The 22,695-nt window shown below is 41.5% G+C and overlaps 1 protein-coding gene across 2 annotated transcripts in view; it reads right to left on the minus strand.

Moving 5' to 3' along the window:
• The window catches only part of LOC140187480 (NADPH--cytochrome P450 reductase-like), a 102,159-nt gene that overhangs the window by 58,955 nt on the left and 20,509 nt on the right, over positions 1-22,695 (minus strand). For both annotated transcript variants that reach the window (XM_072242810.1, XM_072242811.1), the window contains exon 3: positions 8,275-8,479. In XM_072242810.1, the coding sequence (XP_072098911.1) occupies positions 8,275-8,468 (194 nt within the window). In that variant the 5' untranslated portion in view covers positions 8,469-8,479. The remainder of the gene's footprint in view (positions 1-8,274; positions 8,480-22,695) is intronic.

The raw sequence follows: 22,695 nt of genomic DNA on the forward strand, positions 1-22,695 counted from the left end.
CTAATATCGTTCTGTCCCTTGTAAATGAGAGAGAGAACCTGTTTTTGTGACTGCAGTTCATGGTCTCTCTTTGCATGCTTTGCTATTGCTTGGTGGGTGGTGGGTATTGACACTTTTGCTATAATGGATGGGGGAGAGGGGGCTTTGGGGTTCTAACGTTTTTCTGTTGTTCATTCTTTTGGGTTCTTCTGTTTTTCGTGGATGTCTGCGAAGACATGTATTGCAGGTTGTATACTGTATACATTCTCTGATAATGAACAGAACCACTTGAATCATCTCAATGCCTTCCATTGTTGCGAAACCCATTTATCCTCAAGCAGTCATTTCTGGTCACTGTGGCTAAAATCACTTAATTTGCAAAATTGGTATAAATGCAATGAAAACCTTTACTCCCACTTTATCTTTGTCCTTTTCCTTTAATTACGTTCAATCGAACTGAAGCAGGACCACTGTCCCAAGAGTGCTTTCTCCTTGATTGCCTCTAACAAAATCCAGAACTCTCACCTTTTTAACACTTCAGATTTTTTGTGCGACATTGGAGGCTGCTATTTGGCCCATCATGTGAATGCTGGTCCTCAGAATATTCCCATCAGTCTTTTTCTCCATTTTCATGTAACCTATACATTTATATGATCATCTACTCTTTCCCCACCTACCAATTCTTCTAACACCCACTTACTTGAGGGAAAATCCACACTGGCAGAATCTGAAACAAATCCAAGAGAATCAGAGTATATACAGAAAGATTTCACACTCTATAGGGACAGCAAAGATTAGGATTGAATAGGGGTCTTGGGATCTATACAACACTTTTCAAAATTGTTCATGGCTACACTACAGTTCATTAACTTCCAATGTCATAGTTAAAAAACGTCGCAACCTCGAATACCTCATCTATATTTACAAATCACTTATTTCTGGTCCCGCTCCTTACTCTAGTATGGCATCCACATTGACTTTTATCAACCATTCCCCTGTGCCTCTCTTCTCTCCTCCCTGCCCCACATCCACTCATTTTCCCTTTCCCTTCTGACCCCATTATCTTTTCCCTTTCCCTCTCCCACTCTCACAACCCACACCTTCTCTGGTCTTTCATCTTCCTTTTATTCCATTCAAGGTCCATGGTGCTCCCCTATCAGATTCCATATTTTTCAGCCTTTTGCAACTTCAATCCTTTATCTCTCAGCTTATTCACATCATTCCCACTCCCTCCCTCAGCTACCTATTTACCCCCTCCCACCTAGATTCATTTATCACTGCCAGACTTGTGCTTCTCCCACCATTTCATCCTGGCTTCCACTTCCTTCTTTTTATTCCTGAAGAAGTGTCTTGGCCCAAAACGTCAACTGTTCTTTTTCTCTATAGATGCTGTCTGACCTGCTGAGTTTATCCGGTATTATGTGTTGATTCATTTTGTGTCCCCAGTAGTCCTGCAACTTAGTTTCTCATACATACCTACCAACTCCCTTTTATTAACCTACACCAAGGAGTCAACTATAGTAGCCAATTAAATCATAGTGTATCTTTGTGATGTGGGAGGAAACTAGAGCAACCCAAGGAAATCCATGCAGTCAAAAAGAGAACAAAAATCAACAGGCATCTCCATGGAGCAGAATCAAATCTGGTCCTTGCAGGTATGGCTGAACTTGTAATTTTCAGAAAAAGACAGGGCACCAATCAACCACTCTAAATACTCATTCCTTACAAGACCAGCACACAATGGCTACTAATGTGTACTTTTAAAAAATCAACCATCTTTCCAACAGAAATCACAAAACACATTCAAAGAAAAGCAAAGATGAACCTGGTATGACTTGTTCGGAGACAAAGGAATCTTCAAAGATACTGACAAAGAAAAGATTAGCTTAGACCTCATTGGAGGCAGTCTTATTTATTCCAAAGTGTTTAATTATAATTTAAAATCAATTTGTTTCAGCATAAAAGGGTGCACCAAATACAAAAGTAAGTGGATGCTGACTTAACCTGGTGCTGCTTTGCATGATGAGGTCTTACAGAGACAAAGCTCTTGAAGCCCTATTGGAACTTTAACAACCCACTTTGCAGGTGTCTTTTAAGTCAAGTGAAACTACACACCTTGTGGGAAATGAGCAATTTATTTAACGTTGCTTTGAAGCTTTATCCAGTAGCATCAAATCATGAAATATATTAACTGAAACGTCAAACTAAAACAAAATATCCTTTAATCCTCATCTCAGGTGCCAAGAGATTAACTTCAAAACAGCAGCTGGTGGGGTACTTAGACTTGTTTCCCTACACTAAATGACATTGCTAGACAAGATAGCAGTCCATCCAGTGTTGTGCAAGCATAATGCAGTTCCTATTCATAGAACAGGCACGCCAATGAAAATTCATTGCTCAAGTGCTGTTTCTCTCCTGCCTGACCTAATGATTATTTTAAATATAAAGAAAATGCCGGAACTAATATTCCTGAAAATTTTTTGAACAGAGAATATCTTGCAAGTCATCTCAATTTTGTGACTGCTCTTTGCTCAAGGTAGTGCAGCTACAAACTTACATTTGATATGAAGATGGAGAAAGCCTCTACCATCATTAATGGCAACATTAAAGTTACATCATTTCCAGAGGGCATCAGCTCCTCCAGATGCTGCCCTAACACTCAAGTATATCGAGCATTCTCAATTTCCGACTTCCATTAACTCAATTTCAGGCATTTTTTCCCCCTCTTTTCTGTCATTCTTTTATGTGCAATTAACAAACTTTCAGCACACCCTCTCAGCTAGCAGCATCATTTTCATCAGCCTCTCTTAGTTTCCATTTATCAAACATTCTTTTATTATTTTCAGGTTTTGACAAGACTAATTTCCACCGCTGGCTTTAAGGAGTTCGTACATTCTCCCAGTGACCTCATGGGTTTCTTCCAGAGTCCACAGATGTACCAATTAGTAAGTCAATTGCTCATTGGAAATTGTCATGTGCTTAGACTGGGATCAAATCAAGGGATTGCTGGGCAGTGTAGCTCAAAGGACCTATTCTGCACTGAATCTTATTAAATGAAAATAAATAAACTTATTACTCAAGATGGTAGTAAATACTGTATAGTCCTCCTGGTGAAAGTACTCCCAAGATGCTCTTAGGTAGAGAATTCTGTAAGTTAGACCCAGTGACAAAGATCCAATGACACATTTCCAAGTCAGAAAGTATATGATTGAAAGAGGAACAAACATGGGTGGGGCTCCCATTCATCTGCTGCTCGCTTTCTTGATTTAAGGGTCTCAGGCTTGGGAGTTATCCAGCTAGCCCAGGGAAGTAACTCTACCCCCATGTGCTGATGGTATAGGGAATGAATGAGCATTTAGAGTACCAATCAATTTTATCCTAGATAGTGTTGAACTTCTGAGTTGTTGGTAATGCACTTAGCCAGACCAGAGGTAGCACAAAACATGCTTGTTCCCACCTCTCCTGATGAAAGGCCATTGGCCCAAAATGTGAACAGCTTCCCTCATAGTCTGATGTGCTGAGCACTTCCAGTCCTTTGATTTGTATTTTAAACATGTGCAATTCTTTTATGACTCATTTCTTACCAGTCTTCCAAACAGTAACATCAAAGAAGATCCTAGCAACAACTAGGAAATACTGCCTTCTGGAGACAGCCTCCACTTTCGATGTAACACAAGTCAAACCTAAAGCATTCAATATATTAGCACAGAATGCGCAAGTATAATTCAACAACATTAATTAGTAAACACCAACCTGCTTAGATCTGTATCCTGCTGGCAAACAGAGTACATGCAGCCCATATTTCCAGTTGCAAGTTTCCCAGCTTATCATGGAAACAGACAAATTCAGCAGAATTCCCTTGCATTTATGCCACCTTTATCTCTAATTGTCCCCAGTGAACTATTCACTCTTGTCAGCAATCCAGAATCAACATCTTTCAGTACAACGATAAAGTATAGCCTCACAATTCTTCAGTGGAAATCTCAACTGATGTAAATTTGCACTGTCACTATACCCATACTATCATTTGCCGGCCTTTGAGCACTTAGATTAAAATTCAATTTTCTAGTTGTTTCTTCTGTATAGGGAATCTTTTTGCAATCCGCTTCTCTTTTCCACTGGTGCTTCCCTTGGCAACAGCAGCATCACATTCAATACCCTCTTGAAGAGACTAGCCGAGCTTAAAGGCAGATGTTTCAGGGCTGAACTGAGGTAGTCTGCTGCTATGGTTACATAATCCATCATAAAAGATCAGTACTCACGACATATCCTGTTCTTTTCACTTCAAATGAATGCTGCATTACATCAAACAATTACAGAAAGCAAAAAAAAATACTAGGTAACAATCAACATTCGTGCTTGCTAATTACAATGCAAAATTAAAACAAAAATTGATTTTTATCAATAGCACTTACCAAGTTAATTGTGAGACAGTGAACACTTGCAGAAAATGTGCATAAATTCTCATCAAATATCAGCTAACTCACAGCCACACATGAAAGAAGCCATAGCTCCTCTTTCACATTCACTTTTAATCATTCCCAAACCAACATCCCTGATAATCTGAAGGATGGTTGCAAGTCTGTTTTCATTCAGGGGAAAAGAAATTGCAATAGAATAATTTGAGCCAGAATCACAACATTGAACTTTGATTTTTCATTGAAATTCAAGTTGTTTCAAAATTTAATTTTGTCTAACATCATCTCAAATCTACTTGGCAACCTTGAGTCCTGATGAAAGGCGTCGGCCTAAAACATCAACTTTAACACTTTTTTCCATAGAAGTTTCCTGGCCTATTGAGTTCCTCCAGCATTTTGTGTGTGTTGCTTTGGATCGCCAGCATCTACAGATTTTCTCGAGCTTTTGGTTCTAATATGCTGGTTATTCTTATATAACAAGAATACACAATAGTAGTTTGGACTTTCTTCATTGGAGCACAGGAGAATGAGAGATGATCTTACAATGATGTACAAAATTATGAGGGGTGTAGCCAGAGTGATGCACATAGTACAGGGTTTCCCAACCAGGAGTCCACGGACCCCCTCAGTTAATAGTAAGGTTCCATGGCTTAAAAAAATTGGAAACTCCTGGCATAGTGTTTTTCCCACAGTTGGGGAAATCAAGAACAAAAAGGGCATCATCTTAAAGTGAGAGAAGAGTGATTCAATACAAAGCCATAACCAATGTAGTGCTATAAACACTTGCTTTGGCAGCACATTCCCACATTTTAAACACCCTCTGGGTGAAAAAGTTGCCTTTCTGGTTCCTATTAAATCTCTCCGGATGCCCTCTAGTGCTTAAGAGCATAGGACTATGAGACTCGGGAACAGAATTAGGCCATTTGGCCACATCAAGTCTGCTCCAACATTTCATCATGCCTGATTTATTATCCCACTCAAACTCCATTCTCCTGCCTTTTTCCCATAACCTTTGACACTCTTACTAATTAAGAACCTATCAACCTCCACTTTAAATATACCCAATGACAGTCTTCACAGCCATCCACGGCAATGACTTTCACAGAGTTACCACACTCTAGTTAAAGAAATTCCTCATCTCTGTTCTAAAGAGATATTTCTTATATCCTGAGGCTGTGCCCTCTGGTCCTAGACTTCTCAACTATAGGTAATATCTTCTCCACATCCTCTCTATCTAGGCCTTTCATTATTCAATAAGCTTCTTCCGAACTCCAGAGAGTACAGACCAGCACCATCAAACGCACCTCATACATTAATCCTTTCATTCCCGTGATCATTCTTGTGAACCTCCTCTCGACTCTCCTCTGGGCACAACATTATTCACAATACTCCAAGTGCGTTCTGATCAATGTCTTAAAGCCTCAGCATCACGTCCTTGCTTTTATATTCTAGTCTTCTTGAAATGAATGTTAACATTGTATTTGCCTTCCTTACCACCAACTCAACCTGCAAGTTCACCTTTAAGGAATCCTGCATGTGGGGTCCCAAGTCCCTTCACACCTCTGATGGCTAATGCACTCTCCATTTAGAAAATAACCTACACCTTTATTCCTTCTGACAAAATGCATGACCGTACACTTCTCTACACTGTATTCCATCTGCTACCTCTTTGCCCATTCACCAAATCCAAGTCCTTCTGCAGATTCCTTGCTTCCTCAACACTACTTGTCTCTCCAACTATCTTTACATTGTCCGCAAACTTGGCTACCAAGCCATTAATTCCAAGATTTCCCCTTAAGGCAACCATGTTGACGTTGGCCCATTTTATCATGTGCCTCCAAGTACCCCAAAAATTCATCCATAAGTAATTGTCTCCAATATCTTCCCAACCACTGAAGTCAGGCTAACTGGCCTATAATTCCTTGCCTCCATCCCTTTTTGAAGAGTGTAGTGACATTTACAATTTTCCAATAACCATTCCAGAATCTAGTGATTCTTAGAAGATAATTAATAATGCTTCGGGAATCTTTTCAACTATCTCTTTCAAAGCCCTGGGGTGTAGTCCATCTGTTCCACATTACTTATCTACTTTTAGCTTCCCAGACACCTTCTCCTTAGTAAAAGGGACTACACTAACTTCTACCCCCTGACAATCTCAAATTTCTGGCACTTGGCAAAAGTCCTCCACAATGAAGATCAATGCAAAATACCTAAGTTTATCCGCCATTTCTTTGTCTCCTATTACTACCTCTCCAGTATCATTTTCCAGTGGTCCAATATCCACTCTCGCCTCTTTTTACTCTTTACATATCTTTAGAAACTTTTATTATCTCTTTCATATTGTTGGCTAGCTTATATTTATACTTCACCCTTTCTCACCTTTTTTTTTTGTAAGTTTTTAAAGTTTACTTTACCAGGAGATCCTGTCTGTTGTGGCGGACAGAGTGGAGGTGCTCGACGAAGCGGTCCCCCAGTCTCCCGGTAGCCACCCACTTCAACTCTGCTTCCCATTCCCATTCAGATATGTCCATACATGGCCTCCTCTACTGCCATGATGAGGCTAAACACAGGTTGGAGGAGAAACACCTCATATACCGTCTAGGTAGTCTCCAGCCCCTTGGTATGAACATAGAATTCTCCAACTTCCGGTAATTCCCTCCCCCTCCCTTCCTCTATCCCTATTTCACTCTACCCCTCCCCCAGCTCCCTCATGGTTCCACCTCCTTCTTCTACCACCCATTGTTTTCAGGGCTATGACGTCAATGCTTCCCCTCCCCCACCCCTTTGTCTTTCAAATTACTGGCCTATCAACTGACGCTACAAACATTCTTCAAATCTTTCCCCAGCTTTCATTCTTCAGTCCTGACGAAGGGTTCCGGCCCGAAACGTCAACTCATCGTTTCTGACTGATGCTGCCCGACCTGCTGAGTTCACCCAGCATAAGATTTTCTATGCCCGCACTTCCAGACTGAAAAATAGCTTTTTCCCCAGAGCTATAATTGCTCTGAACCAATCGATCAAGCATCACCCATAAATTTCTTATATTGCTACTTTAATACTGGTTTTATGGTCGTCATGCATCTGAGTTGTGCTTTTGTACTGCTGGACATTGCTTGTACTGGCTGGTTACTTGATTTTATTTATTGTTTTATTTATTTTATTTGTTGTTTTATAGCTTTGAGTATGAGAGTTGCAAACCCATTTTCGCTGTATTGGTGCATGACAAATTGTACTATGCAATGACAATAAAGATATTTCATTTCATAACTTTAGTAGACCCCCAACAGCAACCAGTATTAGTACTGGAGAAAGTGATGGCAGAGGTTGCTAGTTGCATCCTTTCTTTTTCATGAGACATTCTCCCACTTCCTAAACAAAAAATCAGATTGCAAGTGGCCCAGTGACAGTATCCACAACTGAAGCAAATGGGATAATTGTTGTTCGGCTAAAAGATCTACATGAGTGCAGTAGGATGAAAGCCCTGTTTCTGTGCTGTATAACTATGACTGTGTGACATTCAGCAATGCCAGAATAGATTTACTCTGAACAAAACTGCACTCAGGAATTTTTTGTTTTTTCTTGTTAGGGGAGGAAAAAAAACACTTGTTTTAATATCTAGTAAAAATAATCCTTTCATTCCAAATCTAACTAGAGGTAGAGTCTAGAAACATGAGAGAAATACATAGGCTGGTGACAGCATTAAGGTGAAATTAAACTGAAGGATAAAATATGATAACCATTCCTACAAACAGCCCAGAAAATTTCAAAGAATGACTCTATCACTGTTTGCCAACCTCAGGATACTCCCCAACTACCCACAGAGAACACAAATCAATTAATTTAATGTCTTTATCAGATCTCTTATTTAAACACTTACTGTTGCTGTATTGTTTTGTAGTCAGCGGCTTCAATTTTTTTCTTTCTGAAGACAAACCAATAGATTGCAAACCCAGCAAGAAGGGAGAATAGAAAGATGTCCAACGTACTGAAGAATGATCCTTCCACTAGCTCAGCAGCACTGCCTGCTGTGGATGCAATATTCTCTGCTTCAGCAGAATCCATGTTTCTCATCAACGAGGATTCTAAAAAAAAAGGATAGATTATTGGTCTTAGAAAAATTAAATCAGAGTTTCCCCACACTAAAATATATCAAATATACAAATATCTTTTTCCTAGTAATGGGTTTGTTAGACGGGAAATATATTAGAGATACAAGCTGTTCAGGATCTAAACACTTACTTCAAAAGTGATACAATGAGGTGCAGCAAAGGGGAAAAAAAGATTCCAGTCACAGTGTGCTCTCTTGTGAGGATGACTATTTCTCACAGTTATTGAATATTAAGCTGCTAATGTGCCCCTGGAAGTAGGTAGTCAGTAGAATTTATTGCGAGCAACATCTAGGAAGGACGAAGGATATTTTCAGGTACTTGAAGCAGGGTGGGAAGACACATTTGTGCTAAAACTGCTGAATAAGATCATCCCATTTCCAGGACTTGAGTTTTATTGATAGCCAAATATACTAATTTTTGTGTCACTCTTACAATTTTCCAAGTTCCAAATTCTAGAGATGAAAATATCTCCATCACAATGACACCAAGCTTGCAAGTGACTGGTAAAAGTCCTTTGTTGAATTCAGGTGTGGAATGGAAGATTAATCCACCCAAAGGCAACAGTTGAAAGCCTAATGACATTAAATATGAGGAGGCCATTCAAACAATTGAACACATTCCATCATTTAATGCAGTTAATCCTGATCTTCTTGCTCCTCATAGCCCTTGTGATATCGGGTCCAGAAATCTACATAGATACATTAACATACAGTACTTGGCCTTCCATACTAGATGATTCCAGAGATTCTGTCAAATGATTATTGATTTTATAGAAATATAGTAATTCATGGAAGCCATTTCCAGAACGAGGGGTCACAGTTTGAGGATAAAGGGGAAGCCTTTTAGGACCGAGATTAGGAAAAACTTCTTCACTCAGAGAGTGGTGAATCTGTGGAATTCTCTGCCACAGGAAGCAGTTGAGGCCAGTACATTGGCTATATTTAAGAGGGAGTTAGATATGGCCCTTGTGGCTACGGGGATCAGAGGGTATGGAGGGAAGGCTGGGGTGGGGTTCTGAGTTGGATGATCAGCCATGATCATAATAAATGGTGGTGCAGGCTCGAAGGGCCGAATGGCCTACTCCTGCACCTATTTTCTATGTTTCTATAAACCCATTCAGTGAAAACATTTCTCCTATCCTCCAGAAACATTCTCTTGACATCCAGTCTGCCTAGATTTTGTATGTTCCAGGGAGCTTCCTCTCATTCTTCTAAACTCAAGTGAATAATGTTCAAGTTAACCTATCATTCATATGAAAAGCCTGCCACCCCAAGGAATCAGACTGATGAACTGTTACTACATTTCCTCTAGGGAAGGGATTCCCAAGCTGGGGTCTTTGGACCCCTCAGTTAATGGTAGGGATCCAAGCATAAAAAGGTTGGGAACTCCTGCTCTAGGGAAATTACATCCCTTCTTCGGCAAGTAAACCAGAACTACTCCAGGCATGAAGGGCCTCAACCCAAAATACTGACTGCTTACTCCTCTTCATATATGCTGCCCGACCTGCTGAATTCCTAGAGCTCTGTGTGTGAGGCTTATCTCAGTATTTTTTTAGTGCAAATTGAGATAGAGCTATTTCTCTTAAATCCAAAACAACAAGTGTTTAGTGGACCCATTATTCCCTAATATTTTACAGCCATTCATAAACCACTGTTTTCACATGGGTGAAAAGTGCTTTCAACATACGCAAGTAAATTTAGGCCCAGTACACAACAAACAAAAATGCCACCTGGCTTTTGAGTACAGTTAAACTTGATGATCATTGCAAACAACTTCGCATTTTTGTACCCAAGCTGCAGCACTGTTTTCTTTGATTCATTCACCACGTATGTTGGCGTAGAGAGCAGAGGAAGCACTTAATCTCCAAGAGGTCCTTCAGCATTATATTGTCAGTTGCCATCTTGAACCACTGTAGTTCTTCAAGATGGAGCACTGAGGCACTGGTTAATAAGCTCCAGCAATTGAGTACAATAACCCAGGGAAACTTGCAAACATTAACATTTGTGTTTTTGCACTTGCTGCACTTTTTCTTCCAAATGTGAGCCCGGGAAAGGTTATAAGCAACTTATTGTCATACAATACGTTTACATATTGTAAACAATATGCACTCAGCCACTATACTTCAGTGAAGGAGAGAATTAAGAGGGTACATAGGAGGTTAATAAATAGGATAGCTTCGCCTTCATTCTTATCACCACCACAATCATTATAGTTTGCACCATCTACAACATGCACTGCGGTTAGTCACCAAGATACTCTGACAGCACCTCCTAAGTTTGCAATTGCTACCTCCAAACCAAGGACTTTAGTCCCCAACAGTGCTCAGCACCAGAAGGACAACAGCTGTTCAAGATAGGGACTCACCACCAGCTTCAAGAGAATTAGGGGTGCACAATAAATGCTAGCATTGCCAGTGATATCCAGATACTGCAAAATTTACCAAAGAAAATAAAGCTGTCATTTCTAACATAATTTAAAGTGACATGGTGCACAGTTGTTCCAAATCTTAAAAGATAGTGGATAGGCTGACACAAGAGCAACATCTGTTCTCAAGGGGGAGAAAAGTTGCATTATAATGTATAAGAGAAAAAACAGGAGAGAATGCAGCTAAATCTTTGCCAAAATATGACTCACAAATCCAGATTCTGAATATGCTTTATATTTAAAATAAACCAGCCAAAGCATGCAAAGCGAGCTTCTGGGTGTAGTTGTGTAATAATGACAGTGCGCATGTTTGTTTTTGCGATAGAAAAAAATATTGTTCAGGACATAATGTTAGAACTCCTGCTCATCCAGAGTAGTTTCTCAGTATCATGTCTTCCCAGCTAAGCGACCATAGTTCAGACATTTCTGCAGCACCTGCCTAGATTAGATGCTCAAGCTTCTGGACTTCAAACTATGATCTGATTTTCAGATTCAGAAATATGTGCCCAATATATACATCAAGAAACATGGAAAAACTGACATAAAACCAGAAGGTACAAGGAGTTTGGGAAGAGGAAAATATACCCGTGGTATGTACCAAAATATTCATGAAAGCCATCTGAAAGTTACTGTGATTATAGTACTAGCAATAATTTCTTGTTACGTTAAACCTGCAACAACTTCAAGAAATCTGTTTAACTATAGGATCAACACAAACATTATGATTAAGTTAACACTTAAACTGATAATTTAAAAGGCTTTTTCCAAAATAACTTCGTTAGTCTTTATAATTTAAGTCAGTGTCATAGCTTTAAGCTGCAAAATTGGAATCTCTACTCATTCCAACAATCAAATCACCAAATCTCATATCCTAATAGAAAATATGAGCTTGTAGTCACATCATACTGATCTGCCAGGATCACAAAAGTCAACAGTCCAGCAGTTATAATCAGTGACTTCAATCTACATATAGATTGGGTGAACCAAATTGGTAAGGGTGCTGAGGAAGAGGATTTCTTGGAATGTATGCGGGATGGTTTTTTGAACCAACATGTCGAGGAACCAACTAGAGAGCAGGGCATTCTAGATTGGGTATTGAGCAATGAGGAAGGGTTAATTAGCAATCTTGTTGTGAGAGGCCCCTTGGGTAAGAGTGACCATAATATGGTGGAATTCTTCATTAAGATGGAGAGTGACATAGTTAATTCAGAAACAAAGGCTCTGAACTTAAAGAAGGGTAACTTTGAAGGTATGAGACGTGAATTAGCTAAGATAGACTGGCAAATGATACTTAAAGGTTTGACGGTGGATATGCAATGGCAAGCATTTAAAGGTTGCATGGATGAACTACAACAATTGTTCATCCCAGTTTGGCAAAAGAATAAATCAGGGAAGGTAGTGCACTTGTGGCTGACAAGGGAAATTAGGGATAGTATCAATTCCAAAGAAGAAACATACAAATTAGCCAGAAAAAGCAGCTCACCTGAGGACTGGGAGAAAATCAGTGTCCAGCAGAGGAGGACAAAGGGCTTAATTAGGAAAGGGAAAAGAGATTATAAGAGAAAACTGGCATGTAACATAAAAACTGACTGTAAAAGCTTTTATAGATATGTGAAAAGAAAAAGATTGGTTAAGACAAATGTAGGTCCCTTACAGACAGAAACAGGTGAATTGATTATGGGGAACAAGGACATGGCAGACCAATTGAATAACTACTTTGGTTCTGTCTTCACTAAAGAGGACATAAATAATCTTCCGGAAATAGTAGGGGACAGAGGGTCTAGTGAGATGGAGGAACTGAGGGAAATACATGTTAGTAGGGAAGTGGTGTTAGGTAAATTGAAGGGATTAAAGGCAGATAAATCCCCAGGGCCAGATGGTCTGCATCCCAGAGTGCTTAAGGAAGTAGCCCAAGAAATAGTGGATGCATTAGTGATAATTTTTCAAAACTCTTTAGATTCTGGACTAGTTCCTGAGGATTGGAGGGTGGCTAATGTAACCCCGCTTTTTAAAAAAGGAGGGAGAGAGAAACCGGGGAATTATAGACCGGTTAGCCTAACATCGGTGGTGGGGAAAATGCTGGAGTCAGTTATCAAAGATGTGATAACAGCACATTTGGAAAGCGGTGAAATCATCCGACAAAGTCAGCATAGATTTGTGAAAGAAAAATCATGTCTGACGAATCTCATAGAATTTTTTGAGGATGTAACTAGTAGAGTGGATAGGGGAGAACCAGTGGATGTGGTATATTTGGATTTTCAAAAGGCTTTTGACAAGGTCCCACACAGGAGATTAGTGTGCAAACTTAAAGCACACGGTATTGGGGGTATGGTATTGATGTGGATAGAGAACTGGCTGGCAGACAGGAATAAACAGGACCTTTCCAGAATGGCAGGCAGTGACTAGTGGGGTACCACAAGGCTCAGTGCTGGGACCCCAGTTGTTTACAATATATATTAATGACTCAGACGAGGGAATTAAATGTAGCATCTCCAAGTTTGCGGATGACACGAAGCTGGGCGGCAGTGTTGCAGTGTTAACTGTGAGGAGGATGCTAAGAGGATGCAGGGTGACTTGGGTAGGTTAGGTGAGTGGGCAAATTCATGGCAGATGCAATTTAATGTGCATAAATGTGAGGTTATCCACTTTCGTGGCAAGAACAGGAAAACAGATTATTATCTGAATGGCGGCCGATTAGGAAAAGGGGAGGTGCAACGAGACCTGGGTGTCATTATTCACCAGTCATTGAAAGTGGGCATGCTGCTACAGCAGGCGGTGAAAAAGGCAAATGGTATGCTGGCATTTGTAGCAAGAGGATTTGAGTACAGGAGCAGGGAGGTACTACTGCAGTTGTACAAGGCCTTGGTCAGACCACACCTGGAGTATTGTGTGCAGTTTTGGTCCCCTAATCTGAGGAAAGACATTCTTGCCATAGAGGGAGTACAAAGAAGGTTCGCTGGATTGATTCCTGGAATGGCAGGACTTTCATATGATGAAAGACTGGATCGGCTAGGCTTATACTCGTTGGAATTTAGAAGATTGAGGGGGGATCTTATTGAAACGTATAAAATCCTGAAGGGATTGGGCAGGCTAGATGCAGGAAGATTGTTCTCGATGTTGGGGAAGTCCAGAACGAGGGGTTACAGTTTGAGGATAAAGGGGAAGCCTTCTAGGACCGAGATGAGGAAAAACAACTTCACACAGGGAGTGGTGAATCTGTGGAATTCTCTGCCACAGGAAATAGTTGAGGCCAGTTCATTGGCTATACTTAAGAGGGAGTTAGATATGGCCCTTGTGGCTAAAGGGATCAGGGGGTATGGAGAAAAGGCAGGTAGAGGGTTCTGAGTTGGATGATCAGCCATGATCATACCGAATGGCGGTGCAAGCTCGAAGGGCTGAATGGCCTACTCCTGCACCTATTTTCTATGTTTCTATGTTTCTATGAAGGGTCTCGGCCTGAAATGCCAACTGTTTATTCATTTCCATAGATGCTGCCTGACCTGCGAGTTCCTTCAGCATTCTGTGTGTTGCTTTGGACTTCCAGCATATGAAGAATATCCTGTGTTTACAGCCTGGAAGATGCACCTTCATTAGGTCTATTCTTCAAATCATGTAAGATAATACTAGATCTGTTGGAATGAGCAATGAGTTCTGGACACTTGGATTGACTAATATTCGGAATAATACATTAAGGATCAAAACATCAAATTGATCAAAATTATCCACACACAAGATTCTGCAGATACTGGAAATCTTGAGCAACACAAAATGCTGAAGAGGCTTGGCGAGTCAAGTACTATCTATAGAGGGTATTAAATAGATAAGGTATTAAGCCTTCATTACAACTGGAAAGGACACCTGCCAACTTGTACTCCTATCCCCACTCTCTTACTCCGGCTTACCACTAATGTTCCCTCTAATTTTTAGTAGTCAGTGTGCACAAAAATATTACGTTGTGTAAATTTTTTTTCTGTGACAAAGTATGTGTGCACTGAATGCACACATGGTGCAGTTTATGTAGGTTTACAAAATATTTGACATAAAACTGCACAGAATAACAACAAAATAACATACATATTTAAGTCACTCAGTTATTTTTTCTCTCTCCCGTCTTTGGCTTTACCCATTCTTTGTAAACTCTATCTAGACTAATAGAACTTCCATCCAATTGATAGCTTTTTAACATATCCAAATGACATTCACCTAATTGGTTTCTCAGCTTGTTTTTGAGTTGATTGATTAGGCTAAAACTTCACTCACAGTCCGCACTAGACGCAAGAAAGGTTCCCCCAATGTCCATCAACTGTGCAAGGTCACAAAACTGCTCATTTTGAAGTACAAATGTCACCATTTGAGCAAAGTTTGAAATCAATTTGGATTTAATTTTTTCTTGCATGGAAAATTTGAAATCATTAAACTGTCTATCACAGTATTTTCAGCTAGAAAATCATGATATTTTAGGCATAAGGCATTAACTTGTTCATCGCCAAATGTGAAGTCACAATCTGCAATTGCGGAGGAATCAAAAGCTGACGATTCTTGTACCTCATCTTCATCAACTGCTAACATGTGAAAATCTGCTGATGCTATTTCTTCAAACATGTCTTTCTGAACAATATAGTTGATAGCCTCCAGAAATTCGAACGCAAAATTTTCACTTTGCCAGCTGTCTGGGAGTTGAACATACTTTTTCATACGTTCATTAATGTGTTGAACTGAATGTAAAGGGTTATTCATTTTAACAGCTAACAACACACTGTCGATAAGAACTTTGATCTCCTCTAGGTTTGATCATTTTCACTCTTGCTCATCTGCACTCAACCATAACATGCATAGCACTCCTGTAACGGGTAATAACAGGTTCTGTTGCCCGAGCTTTTGTACACCACCCAAATATGATTTACTTGCCAAATGTCGCTTCAAAGAGTCAAGTTTTCAAATATCATCCCACTTCTTTCCACTAGCAAACTCTCCAGCAACTTTCGCACCACGACAATACAAACAGATAACTCCAGTTTTCGAATCATACGTAAATATTTCTCGTTGCTGAATGTTCATGACCTCATGAGCTTTTGGTGTAGCAGTTACTACTATTTTGTTAAGCCATTCAACTTTAAACAAATTTGCAGTTCTTTTGTGCTTCATGCCCTTCACTTCTTTTGAATTCCACATAGTGAATCAATATGTTTTTCAATAAAAACTTAGTAAGCTATCTACAGGATTTGAAACAGATCTTTGTAAACCTTACAATATTAACACTGTCCGCCAAAGATGGCTGCCGCCGTGATGCAGCTGTACAAACCGGAACAAAAGGTGAGGTGACATAAATTAGTGACGTGCATTGTGGTATTTGAAAAACCGACTAACTAGTTAACAGAAACATTTAGCTAAAAGATTATTTTCAATAAGTATAATTAATTACTGCATTATTTTATGTAACTAACCTTCTGTGCGTGCATTAATTTCCTTTCTGCGCTGGTTGAAAAACGTGTGCGCGCACACAGCTTAGAGGGAACATAGCTTACCACCCCACCCCCTTCCTCAACCCAATATTATTTTAAGCGCAATTCAACACTGTACAAAGTAACAGATTAAAAGCTTAAAACAAAAGTTAATAAATCATTCTAATATAAAGAGCAGAAGTAAAATTTGACAGCCCATCTACATTAGTATTCAGAATCTGCCTACTTCAACCAATTGGGCTTCACACACCTGGGAAAAAGATTCATTTCCTTGTTCATATTGAACTCTGCCAAAAGGATTCAGTTGACCACTAATGCATTCAAAATTGAAATGGAATTTCATTACTTTAATTGGCTGGTGTGGTTATTAATATTTGCTGCATCTCTTGGGCAAATGCACAGGATAATACTTCGTGAAATGGCTGTACAGTGAATTGGCTTAGATACTCACTAGCAGGCTCACCTGCGGCTATTGATAGTTGAAGGCATCAGATGGTATCTATCAAATGCACATTTTTAGGGCACGCTAGATACCTTTGTATATGCCACCTGAAAGTACAGAACATGACACCTTTTCCCTTAACACCCAATCTACTTAAATTAAAGTAGATTGGGTATTAAGGAAAAGGTTGTCATGTTCAAAGTACAAAGTAACATGTCATGGCTGTTAAAATGAAATACAACCAACCCGCTGGCTCCAGAAGGAAGCATATTCTCTGATGACGTGGGCTTATTCTTTGACAGCCTTTCACAGGAGGGCACATAGACACAAATTGGTCAGCATTTGTTTAGTTAGGAGAACAAGAGGAAAATCTGCAGATGCTGGAAATGCAAGCAACACACACAAAATGCTGAAGGAACTCAGTGGCAACTCAGGTTGATAACGACTAGGCCTCATTATTTACATGAAATAAAATGCAGCCATTACAGAAGTCAAAGCAGTGAATGGCACTGAGCTTTCAAGCATCTATAGAGACTGGAATTAAAAGGGGTACAAGTAGTATCATAGCTGTACTTAAGACCATAAAACATAGGAGCAGTATTAGGCTACTCTGCTTATTCCATGACCAATTTCTTTTCTCGCTCAATCCCACTCCCCTGCTTTCTCCCCATCATCTTTGATGCCCTCACTAATCAAGAACCTATCAACTTCTGATTTTAATATACCCAATGACTTGGCCTCCTTAGCCGTCTGGCAATTTATTTCACAGATTCACCACCTGGCTCAAGTAATTCCTCCTCATCTCTGTTGTAAAGGAATGCACTGGTGTTTGGAGTCTGTGCCCTCTGGACCTAGATTCCCCCACTATAGGAAATGTAGACACTGTCTTCACTCTAGTAAGGCCTTTCAATATTTGATAGGTTTCAATAAGTTCTTCCCCACTTCTAACCTCCAGCAAGTACAGGCCCAGAGCCATCAAAAGCTAGTCATATGTTGACCCTTTCATTCTTGCATTAATTCTCATGAACCTCCTCTGGACCCTCTCCAATGCCAGCAAATTTTTTCTTAGGTAAGGGGCTCAAAACTGCTCACAATATGCTAAGTGCAGTCTGACCAATGCTATATAAAGCCACAGCATTACATCCTTCAATTTGCATTTGCTGACAACTGACTCAATCTGCAAGTACTACTAACCCAACCTGCAAGTTAATCTTCAGGTTTAGGGAATCTTGTGCAGAGACAAGTCCCTCTGCACCTCAGATTTCTGAATTTGCTCCCGATTTAGAAAATAGGACACACCCTTATTCCTTCTACCAAAATGCACGAGTATGCACTTCCTTACACTGTATTCCATCTGCTACCTCTTTGCCCATTCTCCCAATCTGCAGACTTGACCACAAAGTGATCAATTCTATCATCCAAATCATGGGGGAAAAAATCACATGAAAAGCACCCCAATACTGACCGCTGCAGAACACCACTAGTCATTGGCAGCCAACCAGAAGGGGCCGCCTTTATTCCCACACTTTGCCTCCAAAGATAGAAGCCAATCTTCTATCCATGCTAGTATCTTTTCTGTAACACCATGGGCCCTCATCTTGTTCAGCAGCCTCATGTGCGGCAACTTGTCAAAGGTCTTCTGAAAATCCACATAAACAACATCCACTGACTCTGCTTTGTTTATTCTGTCAGTTATTTCCCCAAAGAATTCCAAATGATATGACGGGCAAGATTTCCCCATAAGGAAAGCATGCTAACGTTGGCCTATTTTATCATATGCTTTCACGTATACTGAAACCTCATCTTTAATAATACTCACCTCTTGCCAACCACTCAGATCTGGCTAAATGGCCTATAATTTCCTGTCTTTTGCCTCCCTCCCTTCTTAAAAGGTGTAATGATATTTGCATTTTCCAGTCCTCCATAACTATTCCAGAATCTAATGATCTTGATAGTACTGATTAGATCTCCTCCAAGCACAGGAGCATCATACCTCAAGGATACAATGGCTTTGGAACAAATGATTTTAGATTTATCAAAACAATATCTGGACTCCACAACAAAGAAGCATTACAAAAATCATTACAGGGCTGCAATCCATATTATTTATTTATTCATTTATTTTTGGCGTGTGCGTGCGTGATGTTGGTGGGACAATGTCTTTTTCATGCCTTTCACAAGGCGCAGAGCGAGAGAGAGAGACTGTGTGGTGCGCCACTCCTCACACAGACATTTTGCAGTATTTTTCCCTTTATTTTACGAGGTTGAGTTGCGATCTCGACACTCAACCCGGGACGGATGGAAAGCGTACTCAGGAGCGGACCCGACTGGGTTTGAACCTGGGGACCTCCATTCCAGAGTCTGGCGCTGATGTCATTGTGCAACAAGCCGGCCTACAATCCATATAATTTAAGCAATTAATTTATAAATCAGAACCTTAACCTTTTTTATCAGATAAAGGGCAACCACTTCTGGTTGAAATTGCTAAATTGCTAGGCCAAGGTGCAATGGTCTAAAAATTAAATTCCAGTGCCAACCTAAGAAATATCAACAAAAGGCAATAATAGGATTTTGTTTCTGTATACATCAATTATTGAGTTAATTATTGTGACAAGAATACACATAGATGTTAGCTGTCCTGTGTGATCAGCAGTTGGTCTGCCACCTGTCTTCGGGAGAGGGAGAGATAAGGAAAACAATGGAGCAGCATTTGGAGATGTGTAATGAAGGGACGGGAGAGAAAGCTGTCTAGAGCGGCTCCCCCTTTGAACCCTGAACTGTTTGAAGTGATGGACAGGCGATACCCCAGCAGGGGAATAAAAAGGGACAGGTTCGCTAAGGCAGGACACACACGACACCACGAGGTAATGAGACCCTGGAAGCGGTGCCCCCCCGCAAGTCGGCGGGAGTCATTTTGGAAGGCTGGTTGCGGAACCAAGCCATAGACGCACAGGGTGGAAAGGTACGATCAGCGGGAACCCGGTGTGTGTCCACCCTTGCTTGGGTGCCAGGTTCACTGCAGGGGATCGACCGCATCTGGAAGAGGGGTCACAGTCGGTGACCTCAGGTGACATCACAAAGGACTCGCCCGAAAGCTGCTTGTGAGCAATATCGCAAGTCTGTGTGTGGAAGCCGTTTTGAATGATCATTCGTTCTTGTTCTCTCTCTCCTTCCTCCCACATTGTCCATCGCCATGGCAACGATTACTGCGAACTGAACTGGACTTTGTGTCACTTTGAAATTGGTCATTTACCCCTAGACAATGATAGAGCTTGATTGATCCTGTTATCTTAATTCTGTGCACATGTGTGTTTATCATTGCTGAACTGTTGCATTTATTATCCTTTCAATTACTGTGTTGCTTGTTTCTCTAATAAAACTTTCTTAAATCTAGTAATCCAGACTCCAACTGAGTGATCCATTTCTGCTGGCTTGGCAACCCAGTTAAGGGGTACGTAACATAAGTAGGGTTCTCGTCCGCGATTTTGAACGCTAAATTTTGGACGGAGTAAATTGATTGGGTCAAAATTCCCAAAAGAAAGAAAAGACAAACAGCAGAAATGGAGGCTGAGGAATTTATAAAGGCGCCGACCTTGGGGACATTAGAGAATGCCAGGAAATCGGAATTGGTAGCTGTGGCCAAACGGTTGAATCTTGCTAAGGGGAAATCGACAATGAGGAGAGAGGAGATACACAGAGCTATCGTAGAGCACTATGTATCTAAAGGTGTGTTTCCCCAAGGGGAGCTGGAGGTGGTGTCTATTGAAAAGCCTGCTGGAGACGTGGTACAGGTGCAGCTTGAAAAACTGAGACTCGAGCACGAGTTCCGGGTATGGCAGTTGGAGCGAGAAGAGGAAGAGAGGGACAGACAGTTACAGCGAGAAGAGCAGGAGAGAGAGTTAGAAAGGCAAGAGAGGGAGAGGCAGTGGGAGCGAGAAGAGAGGCAGTTGGAGAAACAGAGGGAAAGGGAATTCAAGCTGGAGAAGTTAAGGTTAAGGGCAGAGCAGGAGCTCGTGCCGAACCAAGGTGGAGGGCTCCGGGCGACCCAGGAGGTTAGGCTGGTTCCCCCATTTGATGATACCGATGTGGATTGGTACTTTCTCCACTTCGAAAAAGTGGCTATAAGTCAGGACTGGCCGAGGGATAAGTGGGTTGTTTTGCTTCAGAGTGTACTGAAAGGGAAAACCCAAGTAGCTTACTCCGCTTTGTCCGCGGAAGATGCCCAGAGGTATGAGGTGGTGAAAGAGGCCATCCTCAGGATTTATGAGTTGGTCCCGGAGGCATACCGGCAGAGGTTCCGGAATGTGAGGAAGCAGTGGGACCGCACGTATTTAGAGTTTGCCCGTGAGATGCAGACGTATTGTGAGCGTTGGTGCGCCTCGAAGGGGGTAGAGGGGGATTATGACAGACTGCTGCAGCTGATCCTGATTGAGCAGTTTAAAGGTTGTGTCCCTGAGGGTATGAGACCCTACCTAGATGAAAAAGAGGCAGCCACGTTAGCCGCAACTGCTAAGTTAGCGGATGAGTATGCGTTGACGCATAAAATGAAGTTTGCCCCGAGTAAAGGCTACCAGAAGGGTAGTCAGGACGGCGGGGAGAGTCTGCCGGAAAAGTCAGAAAGTAAGCCGGGGACTAGTGAGAAGGATAAGGTAGACCGGGAGCAGTCTGGTAGGAAGTCTCCTGGGGTCGTCTGTTATAATTGCGGGAAAGTCGGACACTTTGCGTCCAGGTGCTTTGCCCCAAAGAAGGAGACGGGAAAAGGGAAAACAGCAATTTTGACTGGCTGTATCGAGCTGGTAAGCGAACCGCTAGGACAGGACAGGTCTACCAAAGTTCAGGAAGGGTGCGAGAAGTTTATCTCGGCCGGATTGGTGTCAGTGAAGGAGGGGTTAATGCCAGTTCCAGTGCGGATCTGGAGAGACACGGGAGCGTGTCAGTCACTAATACTGAAGAGTGTATTAGAGTTCAGCTCAGAGACCCAGACTGGGGAGGTAAAGGTCAAAGGTGTTGGGGAAGGGACAGAGTCAGTCCCTTTGCACCAGATACACTTACAAAGCAACCTGGTCTCTGGACTAGTCACGATCGGGGTGAGGTCCGAATTACCGATGAAAGGCGTGGAAGTCTTGCTCGGTAATGACCTCGCTGGGGGAATCGTGTTCCCAGTCGTGAGATTGACAGGTCAGCCTGCCAGCATTGAGGCCCCGCCCATGGACTCACAGGTTCATCATGGGACCGCGGTATTGAATTTAGCTGAGACGTTTCTGCCAGTCTTGTACGAGATGGGGGTAGAAAATGAAAAGAAGGAGTGTAGTGAGACAAGAGGTAGTGAGGGAGCTGGGACAGACATAGCAGTAGCCAGGAAAGAATTTGTGCAGACGCAGGAGCGAGACGAGGGGCTGATGGTTTTGGCAGAGACAGCTCTCTCTGACACAGACTTGACAAGGGAACTAGTAGGCTATTGTGTGGAGGAGGAAGTGCTAAGGAAGCAAGGGAGACCAAGTACCGTGCCCGCAGATGAGGAGTGGGGGGTGGTGCAAAAGAGTTATGGGGATGAGGTTTTTAACCTGGCCCACAAGGTACCCCCCGGTAGACATTTTGCGGTGCTGGAGGAAACACGTGGTGGAATCATGAAAGAGGTTTACCGGCTGCACAGGGGGAAGGATGTTATTGATTATGACCGACGCAAACTGAGACGGTCACAGGCTTTTGATATGCTAATAAACCTAGTCGGTGTAAGCGTGGAAATCAATGAAGCTAGGGGCCCCCTGATAAGAAAAAAAACCATTTTGAAAAGATTAGTATGGTATCCATCAGATGGGAGAAGGCTATTGTTTTGGCCAGGTCTGCTGATAAGGCCTCTC

This window comes from Mobula birostris, chromosome 25, assembly GCF_030028105.1.
Source record: "Mobula birostris isolate sMobBir1 chromosome 25, sMobBir1.hap1, whole genome shotgun sequence".
Classification (NCBI taxonomy): Eukaryota; Metazoa; Chordata; class Chondrichthyes; order Myliobatiformes; family Myliobatidae; genus Mobula; species Mobula birostris.